Genomic DNA, 17,933 nt, shown 5'->3' with positions numbered 1-17,933 from the left:
AGACTACCTCCTCATGCATTCTGGAGCCCAGGGTTCAATTCCCTGTTCTGCTATGGAACCCACTGGGTCAACTTGAGCAAGTCACATGCTCTCAGCCTCATGGGAAGGCAATGGCAAACCTCCTCTGAACAACTCTTTCCAAGACAAAACCATGATAGGTACACCTTAGGGTCACCACAAGTCAGAAACGACTTGAAGGCACACAATGACAACTCCTGATGGTGAACCTCCTCTTGCAGTCCTTTCTGTTTTCCTTTCATTTTTCTGCCAAATTTGGGGGCTTCCATTTATCATCACCTCTGCCACCAAAAGTAAGGACTTCTTCCTGTCTCACCATCATGACATCAAATGCAGGGACCTAATAGATGCCCCCAAAGTTCCTGTGTGAGACTTTATTCCTCTAATCCCACCACTGAACACCACCACTCTTGAGTAATGGCTGCTTTTAGGCCACCTTCTTGGCCCTTTTCCTAGTCCAGGGGGCTCCCACTGTCTTCTTCACCTCCTTGAATGCTATGTAGAGAGATCTTGTCGCACCTTTGAGACTAACTAAATAAAGAAGTTGGCAGCATGAGCTTTTGTAGACTTCAATCCACTTTCTCAGTAGACTTAAGTCTAGGAAAGCTCTTGCTGTCCACTTCTTTATTTTAGTTAGTTTCAAAGGTGCGACAAGATCTCTCTACATACTGATTCTGCAGACTAAACGCAGCTATATCTTTGAATTTCTTGAATGCTAGTCACTTGGCTTTGGCGGCTGCTGAGGTGCGCTTCTTGTTGTGTTACCTGTCAAAGGCAGAGCCACAGGTACACAGGAGGAGGAGGTGGTGGCAACCCTGGGCAGGACCACTTTGAACCCTGTTCCCAGATATCGCTCTTCTTTGGCAGGTTTTCCTCTGCCCTCGGTTTCTGCTTGCAGCTGTAATGGATCGCTCCCACAGACTTCATGTTTGGCTGCCTTTCGTCAGCTCCCTGGGAGCTCATCTGCCAGGTTTTATGGTCAGTGAGTCACAAAAACGGAACCATTGTGTTTATGAACGAGTTGACAAGTGGAATGGAGAGGCCGCGAAGCATACAGCCAACATCACAAGAGATTTGTGCTCGCCCGTGCACACACACACAACACACACACACCTCCACCTCCCTGAATGACCAACAGAAATGTTTCTGGGATTCCATAATTCCGCCAGAGGGATTATCTTGTGTGATCCTGTGTCGCCACTGCAGAGACAAGAGTTGCCCCCTGGAGCCAGTGCTGGACTTAGCCGTCGGGGTGAAAAGGGGCCTTCCCTGCCTATCATTGGGCTGAGATGTGACTTGAACTAAAGTAGTTTCCTTCAGCAACATTGACCTGCTCCAGGAACTGCAGTCCACTCACTGGAGGGTTTCCCAAAAAGTGAGTCTCCTCCAAAGGTCCTGCCGAGTGACAGTACAGTCAGCCCTCCATATCCATTTATTTCTTATACACAGATTCAAACATCCACATCTTGAAAATATTCCAATATTCCTTCACGTTCATATGATGCTCATGGCTGGGTTTGCCAGGCTAGTTTTGTTATCACAACATCCCCCCCACCCTGTTTAACTCATATTTTGCTTTTCTCTGAGGACAGAGATTTGGGGAGGCTCAGAACTAGATTAAGTGCACATACTGATGAAAACAGAGGGAGAAGAAGGGGAGTTGTAACACGAAAGCACAGTTAAACAAATTCCAATAGCAAAACGTTACTGAGTTTTTAAAAAGTATTTGAAACACACCCTAAAATATATAGCACCTACCTGTTAAAAGCCCCTTTCTCAGTTGAGAGACACTTGTCAAAAGGCTACCTGAACTCAAAGTCTTTTGCAAGAGCAAAAAGAAGACCAGCTTAACATCCTATGAGTGAGTTCCCCAGTCTGTGAGTAGCCACCAAGCAAGGACCTATCTTGCGATCCCAGCATAATATACCTGCAAGAACTATAAGACCAAGACAAGGCTTCACATCCTGAGATGGTGGGTCTGGCTGTGTGGTGTCATCCAACCTCCTCCTCCTGTTAAAGTTCATTTACTTTCTAATTTTTATTTCAGTATCCCCTTCCCATTCCTTTGGAGGGAATTCCAAAGTCTAGGAGCAGCCACCAAGAAAGCCCTCTCACTTGTTCTCACCAAACTAGCCTGAGAAGGTGGTGGCACAGAGAGAAGGACCTCTCCAGAAGATCTTACAGCTCTCAGGGTCTCATAAAAGGAGAATACAGTCCTTCAAATAGCTTGGACCCAAGCTATATAGGGTTTTATAGGTCAAAACCAGCACTTTGAACTGTGCCCAGAAACAGACCGGTTGCAACCAGAGTCTTGTGTCCTCTTTTCACTCTTGAAGACATTTACAGGATCGGTTTGCCCATCTGTCCATTCACACACCTGATTGCCTGTCGTTGTTGTTGTTGTTGTTGTGGGCCTTCGTGTCATTTCCCACTTATGTTGACCCTAAGGCTCATGGGGTTTTCTTGGCAAGATTTGTCCAGAGGAGGTTTGCCATTCCCTTCCTCTGAGGCTGAGAGAGTGTGACTTGCCCAAGACCACTCAGTGGGTTTCATAGCTGAGTAGGGAATCAAACCCTGGTCTACAGAGTCATAGTCCAACATTCAAATCATTACACCACCTTTAAACATGTGGGGAAAAATGTGTTTGGTTTGACCAAAAGTGAGATGGAGGAGGGAAAGAGAGAAAAAGAGTGTTTGGAAGGGGGGAGTCATTTATTTGAGTCTCTATATTGGGAGAAAGGTGGGATATAAGTAAAATACTAATAATAGTAATCATCATCATCATCATCATTATCGTCTTGAAAGCATGACATGCTCAGCAAAGGTAGCTCAAGTCTCCTCCGCCACCATGCACCACCTCACCACTCTTCTTCCCCGGCTGGCATGCGTTTGAGGCTCCTTCTTCTCGCTCGAAGCTGTTCAATCATCATAATGAAAAAGCAGCTTCAAAGCGGAGCTTTCACTAACTAGAAATTATATACCTGGTTCCTGGAAGACAGATTGCATCTCTCCTGAAATTCAAGGGGGGTGGCGGAAACAAGTGAGCAAGGGCTTCTTTGCGCGCCGCTAAGATTGATCGCACAATTTGAACACGACCTACCAGGAACTTTAACAAAGTAAAGCGGTTGTCGGAGTGGGGCAGAGAAGAGGTCCTTCCTCCTGTTTGCTAAAATTTCATCAGGTCCTCCTTCCAGGCAAGGCAGAGAGAAAGATCTGCTTGGCCAGAGGTTGGATTTTTTTATTTTGCCCAATTCATGGCAAAGTAGGATATTTATCAGGTCTCTCAGAAGTGAATTCCCCAGGCCACAAAACTCTTTGATAAATGACAGGAGCCTGTAAACCCTGTTCACTCAACCGTCACCCTGCTTCTGCGTTTCCGCATTTGCCTTCATTTGCTGTCCTTGCGTGTAATAGATTGTGTTGTGTTTCAAAATGATTATTCATTCAGATTATTCTTTCTCTCTTTCTTTGCATATCCTCGATTGATGCTGAGATCATTAATACTTGTTGGGTTTCTTCACTGGAGTTGGAAATAATTCCCCCCCCCCCCAGTACTCCCTTAGATGACTAGAGAGGGAATTGAATCTTGCAGATCAGAGGACTTGCGTTCTAGTCTCACCCACGTTCTCACCTTGCGAGGGGAGCCAGGGATTTATTTTTATTGATTTTATTTCATTTTTATCCCGCCTTTCTCCCAAAGTGGGTCCCAAGGTGGGATGAGACTACACAACCTATGGCTGGAGGATATCAGTCTCTGGGTCTCCGTTTGCCATGTGTAAGTATGTAGTGAGGCTGGACCCCTTCACCAGGTTATTGTGAAGTCAAAATTAAACCACAAGTGAGACCCTACACAAATTAAAGTGGTTCGTACATTTATCAAAGTCATCACGAACATAGGAGAACAGAATTCTTTTTTAATCACCTTGGAATCTTAGAACCGAATGGGACCCCAAAGTTCATCTAGTCCAATGGTTCCCAAACCTTGGTCCTCCAGATGTTTTGGGCTTCTGCTCCCAGTATTTCTGACTGTTGGCCAAAGTGGCTGAGGCTTCCGGGAGCTGACATCCAAAACAACTGGAAGAGCAAAGTATGAGAACCACCGATTTAGTCTAACCCCCACCACATAGGAAAAAACACAATTTAAACATTCCTAAAAGATGTCCATCCAATCTTTATTTAAAGACTTCCAAAGATGTTCAGCACCCTCCACTACGGTCTGGTTCACTATCAAACAGTTCTTACCCTCAAGAAGGTCTTCCTAATGTTTAGGTGGCACTTCTTTTCTTCCAGCTGGAATCTACTGGCTCTCGTTCTTGTTTCTGGAGCAGCAGAAAACAAGCTCCATCCATCTTTTGCATGGCATCTTCAGCTGTTTAAAAACAGCTGTCAAGTCACCCTTCAACCTTCTCTGTTGCATTCTGCATATGGGACCCACAGATACTGCAAAAGTTTAGCATCTTCATTCAAAGTGACTCCCTTTTCCCTTTCCTGGTGAAATTGCAAAACAATTATTAGGATCCAAAGAAATGAAACCCATTCCATGAATCTTAGCGGTCAGTGAGAAACAGAGGTGGGCTTGGGGATTTTGTGGTGGGCAATGGGATTCGCTCCTCCACAAAGCTGGAATGCCTCTCAATTTTGCCTCTTCATCGCAAAACAGATTATTATTATTATTATTATTATTATTATTACTGTCTGTTCTATTGAGCATTTTGGAGCAGAGACATTTTTTCCTTTGGCTTCTCTTGAGGTTCCTTTTATTTTTCTTGCAGTGACTGCCAGCTTTTAGTGCTTAGCTTTTAATTTCCAAGTGTGGGTTTTCAGAACTATGATTATGATCTGTCGTATTTATATGCCATTTGATATAGTAAAACAAGCCATTTACGTTAAAATACACCTCTCACACAATGTAAAAACACTATAAAACAAGTTCAAAACATATTGAATAATTAAAAGCACACCAATGGTAACATTTTACTGATTCAAACCTTTTTGTATTCTTTGTAATGTAAGCTGGTTTGAGAGTATTCCTGCAGACTCATAGAATTCAAAGCTTGCGAAGGCTACTTGACTGAACCAGCTGGAGATACCAATTTTTTTTAATGTTTTCTAAATTGTCATGCTGGACCAATAGAAGGCAGAAAATGCTTCGGACTTTACGGCACAAGAAAAGAAAGACAAAACAGATTGGGAGAGAAGCGGCTTTCTCTGTGCCGCTCTGCAAGACATCGCAGCACTTCCAAGGGGAGACGGTCATCAAAGTGTGCCTTTTGCCAAATGGTCCCATTCTGCAAAAGGCATGCTTTGACAACCGTCTCCCCTCAGAAACAGAACAGAAGTGCTTCAATACAAAGCGGTATGGAGAAAGCCGCTTCTCTGCTGATCTGTTTCGCCTTTCTTTTCCCATGCAGTAAAGTCTTTTGTTTCCCGTTGCCTTGCTTTTTATATTCGTGTTAGGAGTCCTCAAAAGTCTGACCAATTCTTGCATTGGAAAGGGATATTGCAGCATCCTTATGACTCACTGTGCGAAAGAAGTGGTACATACATAAGCTTTTGCAGACTTTCAGTCTGCTTCCCCAGAGAGAAAGTCTATGAAAGCTGATGCTACAACTTCTTTTGCACAGATGCACAGGATGCATCTGAGGACATAGACTTAAGTCTAGGAAGGCTCATGCTGCCAACTTCTTTCTTTCAGTTAGCTTCAAAGGTGCTACAAGATTTCTCTATGTACTGTTTTTATCTTGCTAGCCACCTTGGGTCCCATTGTGGGAGAATGGTAGCATAATAAATAAATAAATAAATAAAGTTCGACCTCCTTCTACTCAGGAATCCATTGCTAAAGCACCCCTGAAAGATAGCTATCTGACCTCTGTTTAAAATCCTTGAGATTTTGCAAACACGAGGTTGGATAAGATGAGAAACCAGGACAGATCTGTTTAAAATTCTCAGTGCCCCCCTCTTTGAAAACATCTGCTGTCTCTGGGTGCGTTGGTGGTATTTTTTAATGTGTTTCAGAAATCCTTTGCTCTCTTTTCTGTTTGCAATTCATAATTAAGACCGGCTGGAGCACAACGATGTGAGTTTTTAGCTGTTTAACGTCCCATTGGAGCCTCTTGGGGGAAGTGACAGACAATTTAACAACATGCTGTAAGGATTTCATGACACCTCATAAATAAATAAATAAATAAATAAATAAATAACAGTACATCCCCCCCCCCCCAGGATTTATAGCAAGTGCGGCCCTGCGGTGGACGAAGGAAACTTACAATGTGATTAAACAGCGCACCGCCACCAGACGGGAGAAGGAAGGTGACATGAATGGCAAGTAACTCTTCCATGTCTTCAGTCACCTCGCCTTGCCTTGTGTGACAATACCCTACCCTTCCTCCCAGTTGTCATTGTGTGCCTTCAAGTCGTTTTCTATTTATGGCAACCCTAAGAAAAACCTGTCCTGGAGCTTTCTTGGCTTTGCCTTTGTTTTCCCCTGAGGCTGAGAGAGAGTGACTTGCCCAAGTTTACCCAATGGGTTTCCATGGCCCAACGGGGATTCGAACCCTGGTCTCTGCAGTCCTACTACGATGTTCAAACCACTATACCATGCTAGCTCTCCTGCCTCCCAAACTTGTTGTATTTCATTCCATGCCATCTTCCGACATAAACTCAAATACCGCGGATATTATAGTGAAGAAAATCTCATCAGACTTTTCTTGCAGCTGTAGATCTTCCTTCTTTAGAAATGTAAAAATCTCTCCCTGATGCAGCAGCCTGGAGGGGAGGAGACTCTCATGATGCATGTTTATCACGTTGTTGTTGTTCATTGCTGTCAAACTGACTTCAGCTTATGGCGACCGTATCAATGAGAGACTTCCCAGTCATCCACAGCCCTGCTCAGGTCTTGCAAACTCAGGGCAACCCTGGCTTCCTTGGTTGAATCAATTCATCCTCTTTTCACACTGCCTTCCAGTTATCTCAGCATCATAGTCTGTGCCAGTGAGTCAGGCCGTTTTACAATAAGTCCAAAGTGCAATAACCAGTTTAGTCATGTTGGTTTACAGAGGGAATTCAGGCTTGATTTCTTCTTGGACACATTTATGTGCCTTTTTGTTCATCTGCAGTATCTGCAAAACTCTCTTTTAGCACTGCATTTCAAATGTGTTGATTCTCTTCCTATCTGCTTTCATCACTGTCCAGCTTTCATAACCATACATAAAGATTGGAAATACATTGCCACTGAAATACATGGTGATTTCAGTATTCAGTGATATACCTTTTGTTGTTGCCATTAACTGCCTTTGAGTCAACCTTGTTTCATGGTGACCCTGTGGATGAGACATCTCCAAGCCCCGTTGTCCTCCACTCTGCTCAGGTCCATACAATCATAGAATCATAGAGTTGGAAGAGATCCCAAGGGCCATCCAGTCCAACCCCATTCTGCCATGCAGGATTTCAAAATCAAAGCATAGGTTCTGCAGGCTCAGGACCATGGCCTCCCAAATCGAGCTCATCCATCTGGCATGTGGTCTTCCTCTCTTTCTACTACCCTCAACCTTTCCTAGCATTATACTCTTCCCTAGTGAATCCTGCCTTCTCATGGTATGGCCAAAGTGCAACAGCCTCAGTTTGATCATCTTGGCTTCCAGGCTTGATCTGTTCTAGGACCCACTTGTTTGTCTTTTTGGCCATCCATGATATCCTCAGCACTCTTCTCCAGCATCACATCTCAAATGAGTCTATTTGCTTTTCATCTGCTTTCATCGCTGTCCAGCTCTCACATCCGTACATCGTGATGGGGAATACTATTGCTTGGACAGTCTTAACTTTAGTGTTAAGTAATATATCTTTACATTTCAGGATCTTGTCTAGTTCTTTTACAGCCGCTCTTCCCAGTCCTAGTCTTCTTCTGATTTCTTGACTGAAATCTCCATTCTGTTCAATGATTGATCCAAGGTTTGGGAACTCTTCTGCTATTTCAATTTCTTTGTCATCTAGATTGAATGAATATAATGTTTCCATGGTCGTTGTTTTTCTTTTCTTTATGTTCGGCATTAAGCCTGCCTTGGCACTTTCCTCTTTGACTTTCTTTCATTATTGTTCCAAGCCTTTGTTGTTTTCTGCTAGTAGTATGGTGTTTTCTGCATATTTTAAATTTTTGACACAATTTACATTTAATTTTATCATATTATACAGTTCTAGTTCAGTTGAAATTTGGTGCTGGAGAAGAGTTCTGCAGAACACCCACACACACACACACACACACACACACACACACAAAGGACCAGTATAAATGAGTCTTAGATCAAATCAAGCCTGAATTTTCCCTGGAAACCAAAATGACTAAGCTGAGATCATTGTACATGTATCATGAGAAGGCATTACTCAATGAAAAGACAGTGATATTTGGCAAGGCAGAAGACAGTTGGAAAAGAGGAAGATTACGCTACAGATATACTCAGTCAAGAAAACCACAGCCCTGAGGTTGCAGGAGCTGCACTGGGTGAATTGATAGCAGGGTGTCTTGGAGGTCTCTCATTCAAAGGGTCACTGTGAGCTGATGTTGACTTGAAATCCATTTGCAACAACAGTCCTTGTCTGTACATTTTTGCCTGTTGTATCATCTTAGTTTCCCATTGGGGCTGCCCACCTTCCTCCTGTCAGATAGGAATGGATGCCAAGTCAGAAAACTGAACAAGAGCTCAAGGAAGTTAATGGTATTACCTGGGGTACATCTACACTGTAGAAATAATTCAGTTTGACACCACTTTAAATGCTGTAGCTCCATCCTATGGAATCCTGGGATTTGTCTTTTTACAAAATCTTTAGCCTTCTCTGCTAAAGAATGCTGGTGTCTCTCAAAACTACAAATCCTGGGATTCTGTAGGATGGAGCCATGATAGTTAAAGGTATGTCAAATTGCATACTCTTTTTACAGTCTGGATGCAACCCTGATGGTAACACTTCACACACACACACACACACACACACACACACCAGACCACTTGAGTTGGAGGGCCTCTTGCTAGACTCAGGCTTTGGAGCAACTGTTCTTCACACAAATCAAGATTGGCTGAGTTTTTGCCTTGTTCCCACCTGAATCCTTACTACTGTCTCTCCTTATCCCCGCACTTCACTCTTTTGCCCAGTAAGCAAAGTAATGCTCCAGTAGATTTCACAGATGTGGCTCCTCTCATTCGGTGCAGTTTCTTAATTGCTCTTTCCTACTCAGGCATTGGAAATACAAACTTTGCAGCCTCCAGTATCCTCTGTAGTAGGATATGAGAGGATAGGGAGTCCATATTCAAATGTAGTGGCGTTCCCAATTCTTTGAGCGTATTCCATAGCTTTTCACAATCTATGCAGTCAACTATAAGTCGATCTCATGTATAAATCAAGTACAGGCTTTGGGGCCAAAATTATGGACTGAGACCCGTGGATAAATCAAAGGTAAAATGTAAGGACATGTAACTATTATTATTATTATTATTATTATTATTATTATTATTATTATTATTAACCTTTATTTATGAAGCGCTGTAAATTTACACAGCGCTATACATGCAATCTTTTTAGTTAGACGGTTCCCTGCCCTCGGGCTTACAATCTAAAAAGACATGACACAGAAGGAGAAGGGAGTGGTGGAGGGAAAGGGTAAGAGGTCCAGCAGTTCCTCTCTACCTCCGAGGCCTGGACCAAGGCAGATGGACTGAAGGGAGGGCTTGGCTTCAAAATGGAAGGTTAATCTTCATCCAGGGAAAATACATACTCTCAAGTAGGATAATACATATACAATACATAGCAATACAGGAAATGGTTCGATAAACAGGCAACAAAAGAACATCAGATAGCAAGCGACGATTATGCAACGCCTGGGAAGGCTTCTCTGAACATGATGGTTTTCAACTCCATTTTGAAGCTAGTTAAAGAAGTGATGGCTCTTGTGTCTCGCGGGGGAAGAAGGTTCCAGGAGTGAGGGGCAGCAAGTGAAAAGGGGCGAATCCTAGATGGGGCAGAGGAAATCCTGGACTGAGACAGCAGACCTTGACTACCAGAACGGAGGGAACAACAGAGTGGGAAGGTGAGGAGAAAGAAAGTCTGATAAGTAGGGAGGGGCCAGTGCATGGAGGGCTTTAAATGTCAACAGCAGGAGCTTATACTGAATGCGGAAAGGGAGAGGGAGCCAGTGAAGGGATGCCAACACAGGAGAGATGTGGTCAGAGCGGTGGGTGGAAGTGATAATGCGTGCAGCTGAATGCTGGACAGAGATTAAAGGACGGAGATGAGAAAGAGGAAGCCCAGCCAGGAGGACGTTACAGGAATCAAGTCGTGAGACCATTAGGGCATGGACCAGGATCTTGGCAGTAGAGGCGGAGAGATATGGTCGGATTTTGGCAATATTGTACAAAAAGAATCTACAAGCCTTGGCTGTGATCTGGATCTGAGGGATACACGACAGAGAAGAGTCAAAGATAAAACCAAGACTGTGGGCTTGCTGGATTGGTTGAATGGAAATGTTGTCCACAGAGACAGAAAAGGAGTGTTGAAGGTTGGGCTTAGGAGGAAATGACAAGAAGCTCCGTCTTGGACATGTTGAGCTTCAAACGCCGATGGCGCATCCACTGTGAGACAGCTGTAAGGCAAGACGAGACTTGCTGTTCAAGCCTTGGAGAAAGGTCAGGGGCAGAAAGATACAGCTGGGTGTCATCAGCATACAGATGGTAGGAAAAACCAAAAGAGCTGATGAGTTTTCCTAAGGACAGTGTGTAGAGAGAAAACAGAAGGGGACCCAGAACAGAGCCCTGGGGAACTCCAACAGAGAAGGGAACAGGAGAAGAAGTCTGACCCCCTGCAACTACTGCAAAAGATCGGCCAGACAAGTAAGATCTAAACCAGTCGAGAACAGAGTCTGAGAACCCAAGGTCAGAGAGTATGTCAACTAGAAGACAGTGATCAACAGTGTCAAAGGCTGCAGACAGATCGAGAAGAATGAGAACAGAGTAAAGGCCATTAGCCTTGGCCTGTAAAAGGTCTTTCGAGATCTTTGTGAGAGCTGTCTCAGTGGAATGCCTTGGGCGGAAACCAGACTGAAAGGGATCAAGGATGGAGTTGGTTTCAAGAAACTTAAGACAGCGTGAATAGACAACCCGTTCCAAAACCTTAGAAAGAAATGGAAGAAGAGAAATTGGACGATAGCTAGACAAAGAGGAGGGGTCAAGAGAAGGACGAAGCAAAGGAGAATGATGCCAAAGACTTTACAAAATTAGGGCTGGCATAACTGTTTGCGCTCACCCTAAAGGCTGGCATGGATAGAAACTCCAGTCCATCTCCCCTGATCCAGGCCTCAGAGGTAGAGAAGAACTGTTGGCCCTCATCCCCTTCCCCTTCTCCTTTTGTGTTATGTCTTTTTAGGTTGTAAGCCTTAGGGCAGGGAACCGTCCAATTAAAAAGATTGTATGTACAGCGCTGTGTAAATTTACAGCGCTTTATAAATAAAGGTTAATAATAATAATAATACATGATGGCTGTGCAGTATGTGGGGGGGGGAAGTGACAAGGAGCAGAAGGGGCTATGAAAATGCACACATGTCAAAAAGGATGAAAAGGCAAAGCAAAGTATGACAGTCTCAACCATCTTGGCTTCCAGGGAGAGTTCAGGCTTGACCTGTTCAAGGACCGATTTATTTGTCTTCTTGGCCATTCATGGTATCCTCAGCACTTTTCTCCAGCACCAGATCTCAAATAAGTTGATTTTCTGTCTCTTTGCTCTCTTCACTGTCCATCTCTCACATCTGTAAATGGTGATGGGAAATACAATGGCTTGGACGACCCTAACTTTGGTGTTCGGAGTTATATCTTTGCACTTTAGGATCTTATCTGGTTCTTTCCTAGCTGTCCTTCCCAATCCTAGGGCCCAAACAGACAGGCCAAAATCAAGCTGCTTTGGGTCACTTTGGAGGTATGCTGTTTAAATGACACATGCATCTTAAGAGGCCAGAAGCTGCGCTCCAGTCCTTGGAAAATGGCTTTGGTGCGGCTTACAGCCTCTTAGGACACCTGCATTATTTAAACAGCATATCTCCAAAGTGACCCAAAGCAGCTTTATTTTGGCCTATCTGCTCGGCCCCTCAGTCTTACTTTGATTTCTTGACTGCAGTCTGCGTTCTGATCTATGTTTGATCTAATATCGCTCAACATCTTCAAGAAGAAGCTGGACAGTTCCCTGCTTCTTAGGATGCTTTTTCTGGAGATCCTGCATTGAGCATGGGGTTGGATGGCCCATGAGCCCCCTTCCAACTGTAGGAGTCTACGATCCAATGAGGTGGTCTTTTGGTGGTCTCTCCGTTACCAAACCCTTCACCTTCCTGGTGTCTTTGTCATTCATACCCTGGGATGCCTGACACTCCCTGGTCGGCTTTCTTGGCCGCTGTCTCCTTAAACCTTGCAAGCTGCGTCACAGGTGACTAATTGCCAGCGTCGTGGGTGACTGCTGGGCCTCCCTCTGATGTATGGGTGTTATATTAAGGGCGGAAAGGTGCTAAATGAGCCCTCTTTGTTTTACATAAATTAGCTCAAAAGTCATGAATCAATGCCACCGCTGCTTACACTTCTGCCCAAAGTTTGTTTAACAAGTTGCTGTTGGGTTTTGTATTGTTTTCTTTTAACCAAGGCAAGCAGGAATAAGCATTGGCTGTGATGTGCGGTTGTGTGTTTGTGCCTGGGGTGGTTTTACACACAAGCCAGTTCATCGCTGCCAGGAGGGAGGCCAGCGGGGCGTCTGCCTTGAGAATCTCCACTATGAGAGGCCTTTTCCCAATATAAAACCCAGATTCTTCTTGGACGTGTCCCAAGAAAGGAAAGGCCGCATGCCCCGGAGGGGGGCACGACACAAGGCTGCGACTGAGTGTTGTTGTGTGTATTGCAGGAGGTGTGTGTATCTTGCTCTTTCCCCAAAGATTGGAGCTTCAAGGAGCATTTGGAAACCCAAAGCTTGCTTTTTCAGCTTGTAATGAAACCTCAAACCCACACTGGGACCAGAGGGGCCAGTTCCCAAATCAAGCCTATTTTGGCCACCCAGGGCTCCCTTGACAAGAGCCCAACAGCCCTCCCTTCCTCAACCTCTAAAGATTTGTTTTTATTCATTAAAATACTTAGATCCCTCCCTTGACACAAGGGCTCCGGGTGGCATCGAAGTAAAATTCAATTATAGCAGTTGCAAACCATTCCAAAGAACATGCAAACTGTCCTTTAAATGCACAAAAGGCACATTAAGCACATTAACAAGTTTAAAAACAGTAGGCAAGAGGATCTTTTAGTACCTTTGAGACTGACAGCGTTGGTGTCAAAGATGCTGCAAGATCCCTTTGCTTACTAATATTCCAGACTAATACGGCTATGTTTTAAAACTTAAAAACAGGGTAAAAAGATTGAAGCCCTTTGAATCAATACAAGTATTTCAGATATGCAAAAGCATATTAAATATTAAGTTCAAAATAGAATTGAAAAGGAAAAAGAGTTTATTTTTTTATTTTTTTTAATTGAAGACATATACATTTACATTATATTGTACTTGAATACAGAGACAGTTAAACCTATAAGACATTAGACAAATAATACAACACTAACTAAATAATATGATAGAAACCTACCATTCTACTTCTAACTTATATCTTCTATAATAATTGTAAAGTTTGTTCAATCTACCCTAAATTTAACTATAATTTTCAGTTCAAGCTAGTCCTCGGGTCCCTCCCAGGGTTTCCTTTATTTGATTTTATGTTTCCCTCTCATTTTCTTAACCTTTCTTAAGACTTTCTAGATCATTCATTCCTGTTCATTACTAACTCTCCCTTTCTTTACATCCAACTGCTGATTAACCACTACCTCTCTTTGTCTTTCCCCGGCTTGAAAAGGAAAGAGAGTTTAAAAGCGTGTGTGTAAACGTTTGGAAGAGCCAATGTGGTGCAGTGGTTTGATGCTGGAGACAAGGGTTCGAATCCCTGTTCAGCCATGGAAACCCACTGGGTGACCTTGAGCAAGTCACATTCTCTCAGTTTCAAATGAGGGCAAAGGCAAACCCCCTCTAAACAAGTCTTGGCAAGAAAATCCTGTGGTAGGTCCGCATTAGGGTCACCATAAGATGGAAATGACTTGATGTTGTTTCACTTTGGAGTGAACCAGTTAGGCTTCAGAGTCCAAACCCAGTCCTGGCACCTGTCAGGCCTCCTTTCTCTTTCAAGCCCTGATGTTTGGAAACTTGCTTGTGCTTTGATAACAAATTCTGAGTGCCACACTGTATTTACAGTTTGTACAGTGCCTTCCTGGAATTATTCCCATTTTACAGAAGTCTGGTTTTTGTAATACCTTTGTACAGTTCACAGCACCACTTTATGGCAAGGCTTAGAATTACAATCCAAATCACATTCCCTGAAAATAGCAGTGTGTGTGTGTGTGTGTGGCGTGTCCTTTCTCTCCCCCCCCCCTCCTTTTCCATCTTTGTCATATTAAAAACTCCCATTTTTAAAATCCAGGCTTGACAGTGTAGTATTGCTCAACTGAGGATAATAAAATCTGTGCGCTTCCAATACTTTACAGTGGGTTCTTGGTGTCCACTATCTCAGTCATTATTCCATTTTCATTCCAGGAAAAAATAAAACCAAAATTAAGTTGCATGGAAGGTTTGCACCTGCCCTTTTTCCTGCTAACATTTAAAATGTCCCGGTTTCTCTCTGCCTCCCTCTTTCTCACTTTGTTCCATTGCTGCAAATGGAGTTCAAAGTGTTTGCACTCAGTTAACTCAGCAGAGGGATTCAGATTCAGGCAAAAGCAAAGGGCTACCGCTTCTCCTGCCTTGTTTGCTCTTCCCCGTTCCTCCCCACTTGTCCTGGATTTCCTCTGTGAAATGGTGGAAAGCATGTTTTCCCCTCCGAATTTCTCACACAGGACACAATACTCTAAAGGGTTAAGGATTTTGGAGCAGGGAGGAATGTTTGCATTAAGCTAAAGCAGTAGTAGTCGTTTGGGCAGAGCTTCTTTTCCATCTGCGTCCTTTTGAAATCGAGGATGGAAGTTGCATTTTGAAGGAGAAATGAAAGGAAAATAAGAAATTTGAGCAAGTGGGGGCTTCTGAGCAGGTTTCGGATCATTGGGAAAGGTTTTTTGCTTGTTTGCATGCATTTGGGGAGGTTTTCGTTATTTTTTTTGAATGCAGCATTTTTTTAAAAAGGGGGATGATTAGGTGAGTTTTGGGGATTGTAGAGGACTTCAAAACTGGGGTGCATTGCACTGGACTAAGGCAAGGGTGAGGAAACCATGGGCCAATGTGTTCCCTTGACTCCACTTTTGTGACCTCCGGAACATTTCCATCATTACCACCACTCCAGGACTTTCAACCTACACCCAAACAAGGCAGTTTTGCTTCCACGCAAGCACCAACACTAAAACTGAATGTGACATCACTCTGGTTCTTGTTCTGGAAACTCCTGTGACTCAAAAGGGGTGCATGGAGGTCAAACCCAAGTCTCTTGCTACCCCAGTGGGCCACCCCAGTGTCAAAAGCAGGACAGCATTCGTCAAAGTAGATTGAAGTCACCAGATAAATTGAAGAATTAGGATGATGCATTCCAAAAAAAGGTAACTTCTCCAAGCTCAGGGGTTGGATGAAACAGTTGACAAACAAGCAAGGTTTGACTGCCACACCTCAGGAAAGGCAGCGTTTTAAAGGATGCAAGGCAGTTCCATCACAAAAAAAGCGGCATCCTCCAGATGTGTTGGACTACAACTTCCAGAATCCCCCTGCCAGCCCAACACATCTGCCCAGTGCCTAGTTGAGAACAGCTGCTTTAGGAATCTGAAGAAGAATGTAAAGGAAGCTGGAACACTGTGATCTTTTCAGATTTCCTTTTTAAGAAGGCCATTTTTGGATGTCAGAAGCCAAAGAAGAAACAAGTCCTCATGTGCTTATTGATGGCTAAATACTATTTTTTTAAAATGTTTTAGATTATTCTTTAAAAAAAGGCCTAGTGCCTTTCAGTCTTCCTTTTACGGAGAGGCCTTTTACAGGGGTTACATATTAAATCTATCCATAGCAGGAATTTCTGGAGTTAGCCACAAAAAAAACCTTTCTCCATATAACTGGACTATTAAATAATAAAAAGGGCAAATTTCTGCTACTGATAGTCAAAATAATCAGGATAACCCAAAACCTATGTTAAGAATACAATTAAACCATCACTAAGCACATTGAAGACTTGTTTCTTCTTTTGCTGGAGGATCCTAGACATAAAGTAGTCCCTTGGCATCTGCTGGGGTTTGGTTCCCGATCCCTCTGTGGATACCAAAATCCATGGATGCTCAAGTCTCACTAAATACAATATTGTGAAATGGTAGCCTTTATATCAAATGGCAAAATCAAGGTCTGCTTTTTGGAATTTGTGTATTTTATGAATATTTTCAAACCATAGATGCTTGAATCCTTGGAGAAAGACTCCGTGGATACGGAGGCCTGACTGTACTTTCCAGTATTGGTGTGTCATTTTGGATGTCAACCCTTTCCTTCTCTTTTCCTCCCATTTTTCCAGGGAAGCCGCTGCAAATCAAACCCCGGCTGTGACCCATCATCACTTTTGTCAGCGGAAAGTTTGCCTGCCCAGCCGCTGAACCCTGGCCAAGCGTCTCTCAGGGATTTTGGAAGCCCTCCTGCCAAAACTACCTCAGGAAGATGCCACACGGAGTTGGCGGTGGGGGGACACATGGGCGCGTCTTGCTGGTTCCTTTTGCTCAGTGCAATTTGGTTGTTTTTCCAGGAGAAATGAGCTGTCTGCCCAAGGACCCACCACCGCCAGCCCAGTCTCTACCCAGAAGGAAGGAGGGCAGCATTGTAGTTTTGCTATCAAAATAAAGGTTTTCATGTCAGGAGTTTCTGGAGCTCTTCATTCAGGTCAAGATGACTGGTCTCCCATTTTGGGGGCTCTTTTGGAAATAAATGGCCACCCTGATTTGAGCCCTTTTGCTGAGTTTATGTTGGCCTCACTAGGCAAAGCAATGGGGTTGTGGAGATTTGGATTATGGGTCGGAACTGAGCCAAGGGATGATGGTTTTATCCAGAGAAAGAATTTGTGTGTAGAAACCCCAGAATTGTAATTTCTCCTTCACTGTTTTTCACTTAGGTCTTAGCTGTGGATGTAAAACTTCATAAATGTCATCCCTCAGCAAACATTTTTACTGTTTTTCTTGTCACTGTGAGCATGCCCTTGAAAACAACGCCAACTATTCAGAGTTCGGTGGAGAAGAAAACCACAACCAGATGAGGTTTTTCTGCAGAAAATGGCATTTTTCTCTGCAGCAGGATTGTTTTCTGTAGAGAAAATCCATGTTTCCTGGTCAGAAAATGTTTTCTGACCAAAAAAGACCCATTTCTACTTGCTCTTACAGAGAAGTACCAAACTGCAGCAGTTCTTCATCACAGACAGTTCTCCTCTTTCCCGTCCGTTGATCAAATGTCTGTGAATATTCGTTCTGTCCCTGCTCTAGGCATATCCTGGCACAGCCTGCTACTCTTATGGAGCCATGGACAGAATCTCCAAATGTAATGCCCCATCATCTTAAACACATGAGTTTATCAGACAAGGGGAATTGGAAGTATAATCCAATGGCAATCTGAACGCAATCATGGGGTTTAACGTTATGGCGTGATAACCCACTACACACAAATTCGGGCAATGGGAAATCAGTCCGAATGCAATCATGTGGTTTCACGTTATTGTGTGATAGACTGCCACAAGCAAATTTGGGCAATGGCATGCTATTTTCAGGCAATGAGGAGCCAGTTCGAATGCAGTGCACATTCACGTAATTGCATGAACCTAGCGACTTTAAGTGAATGTGTTTTGGCCCCACTTTCTTTTCATTCGAATTTAAGAGAAA

The 17,933-nt window shown here is 43.6% G+C and overlaps 1 protein-coding gene across 2 annotated transcripts in view; it reads left to right on the top strand.

Moving 5' to 3' along the window:
- Window positions 1-16,925, top strand: part of ZC3H3 (zinc finger CCCH-type containing 3) — a 333,696-nt gene extending 316,771 nt beyond the window's left edge. The window contains exons 12-13 of one of the 2 annotated variants that reach the window (XM_042462808.1): window positions 6,241-6,339; window positions 16,589-16,925. In XM_042462808.1, coding sequence (XP_042318742.1) covers window positions 6,241-6,339; window positions 16,589-16,620 — 131 coding nt within the window. In that variant the 3' untranslated portion in view covers window positions 16,621-16,925. The remainder of the gene's footprint in view (window positions 1-6,240; window positions 6,340-16,588) is intronic. The other variant, XM_042462809.1, reaches the window with a different exon arrangement.
- The last annotated feature ends 1,008 nt before the right edge of the window (window positions 16,926-17,933 follow it).

The sequence above is a fragment of the Sceloporus undulatus genome, chromosome 4 (assembly GCF_019175285.1).
Source record: "Sceloporus undulatus isolate JIND9_A2432 ecotype Alabama chromosome 4, SceUnd_v1.1, whole genome shotgun sequence".
NCBI lineage: Eukaryota > Metazoa > Chordata > Lepidosauria > Squamata > Phrynosomatidae > Sceloporus > Sceloporus undulatus.
This window is presented reverse-complemented; position numbering and strand designations above follow the sequence as displayed.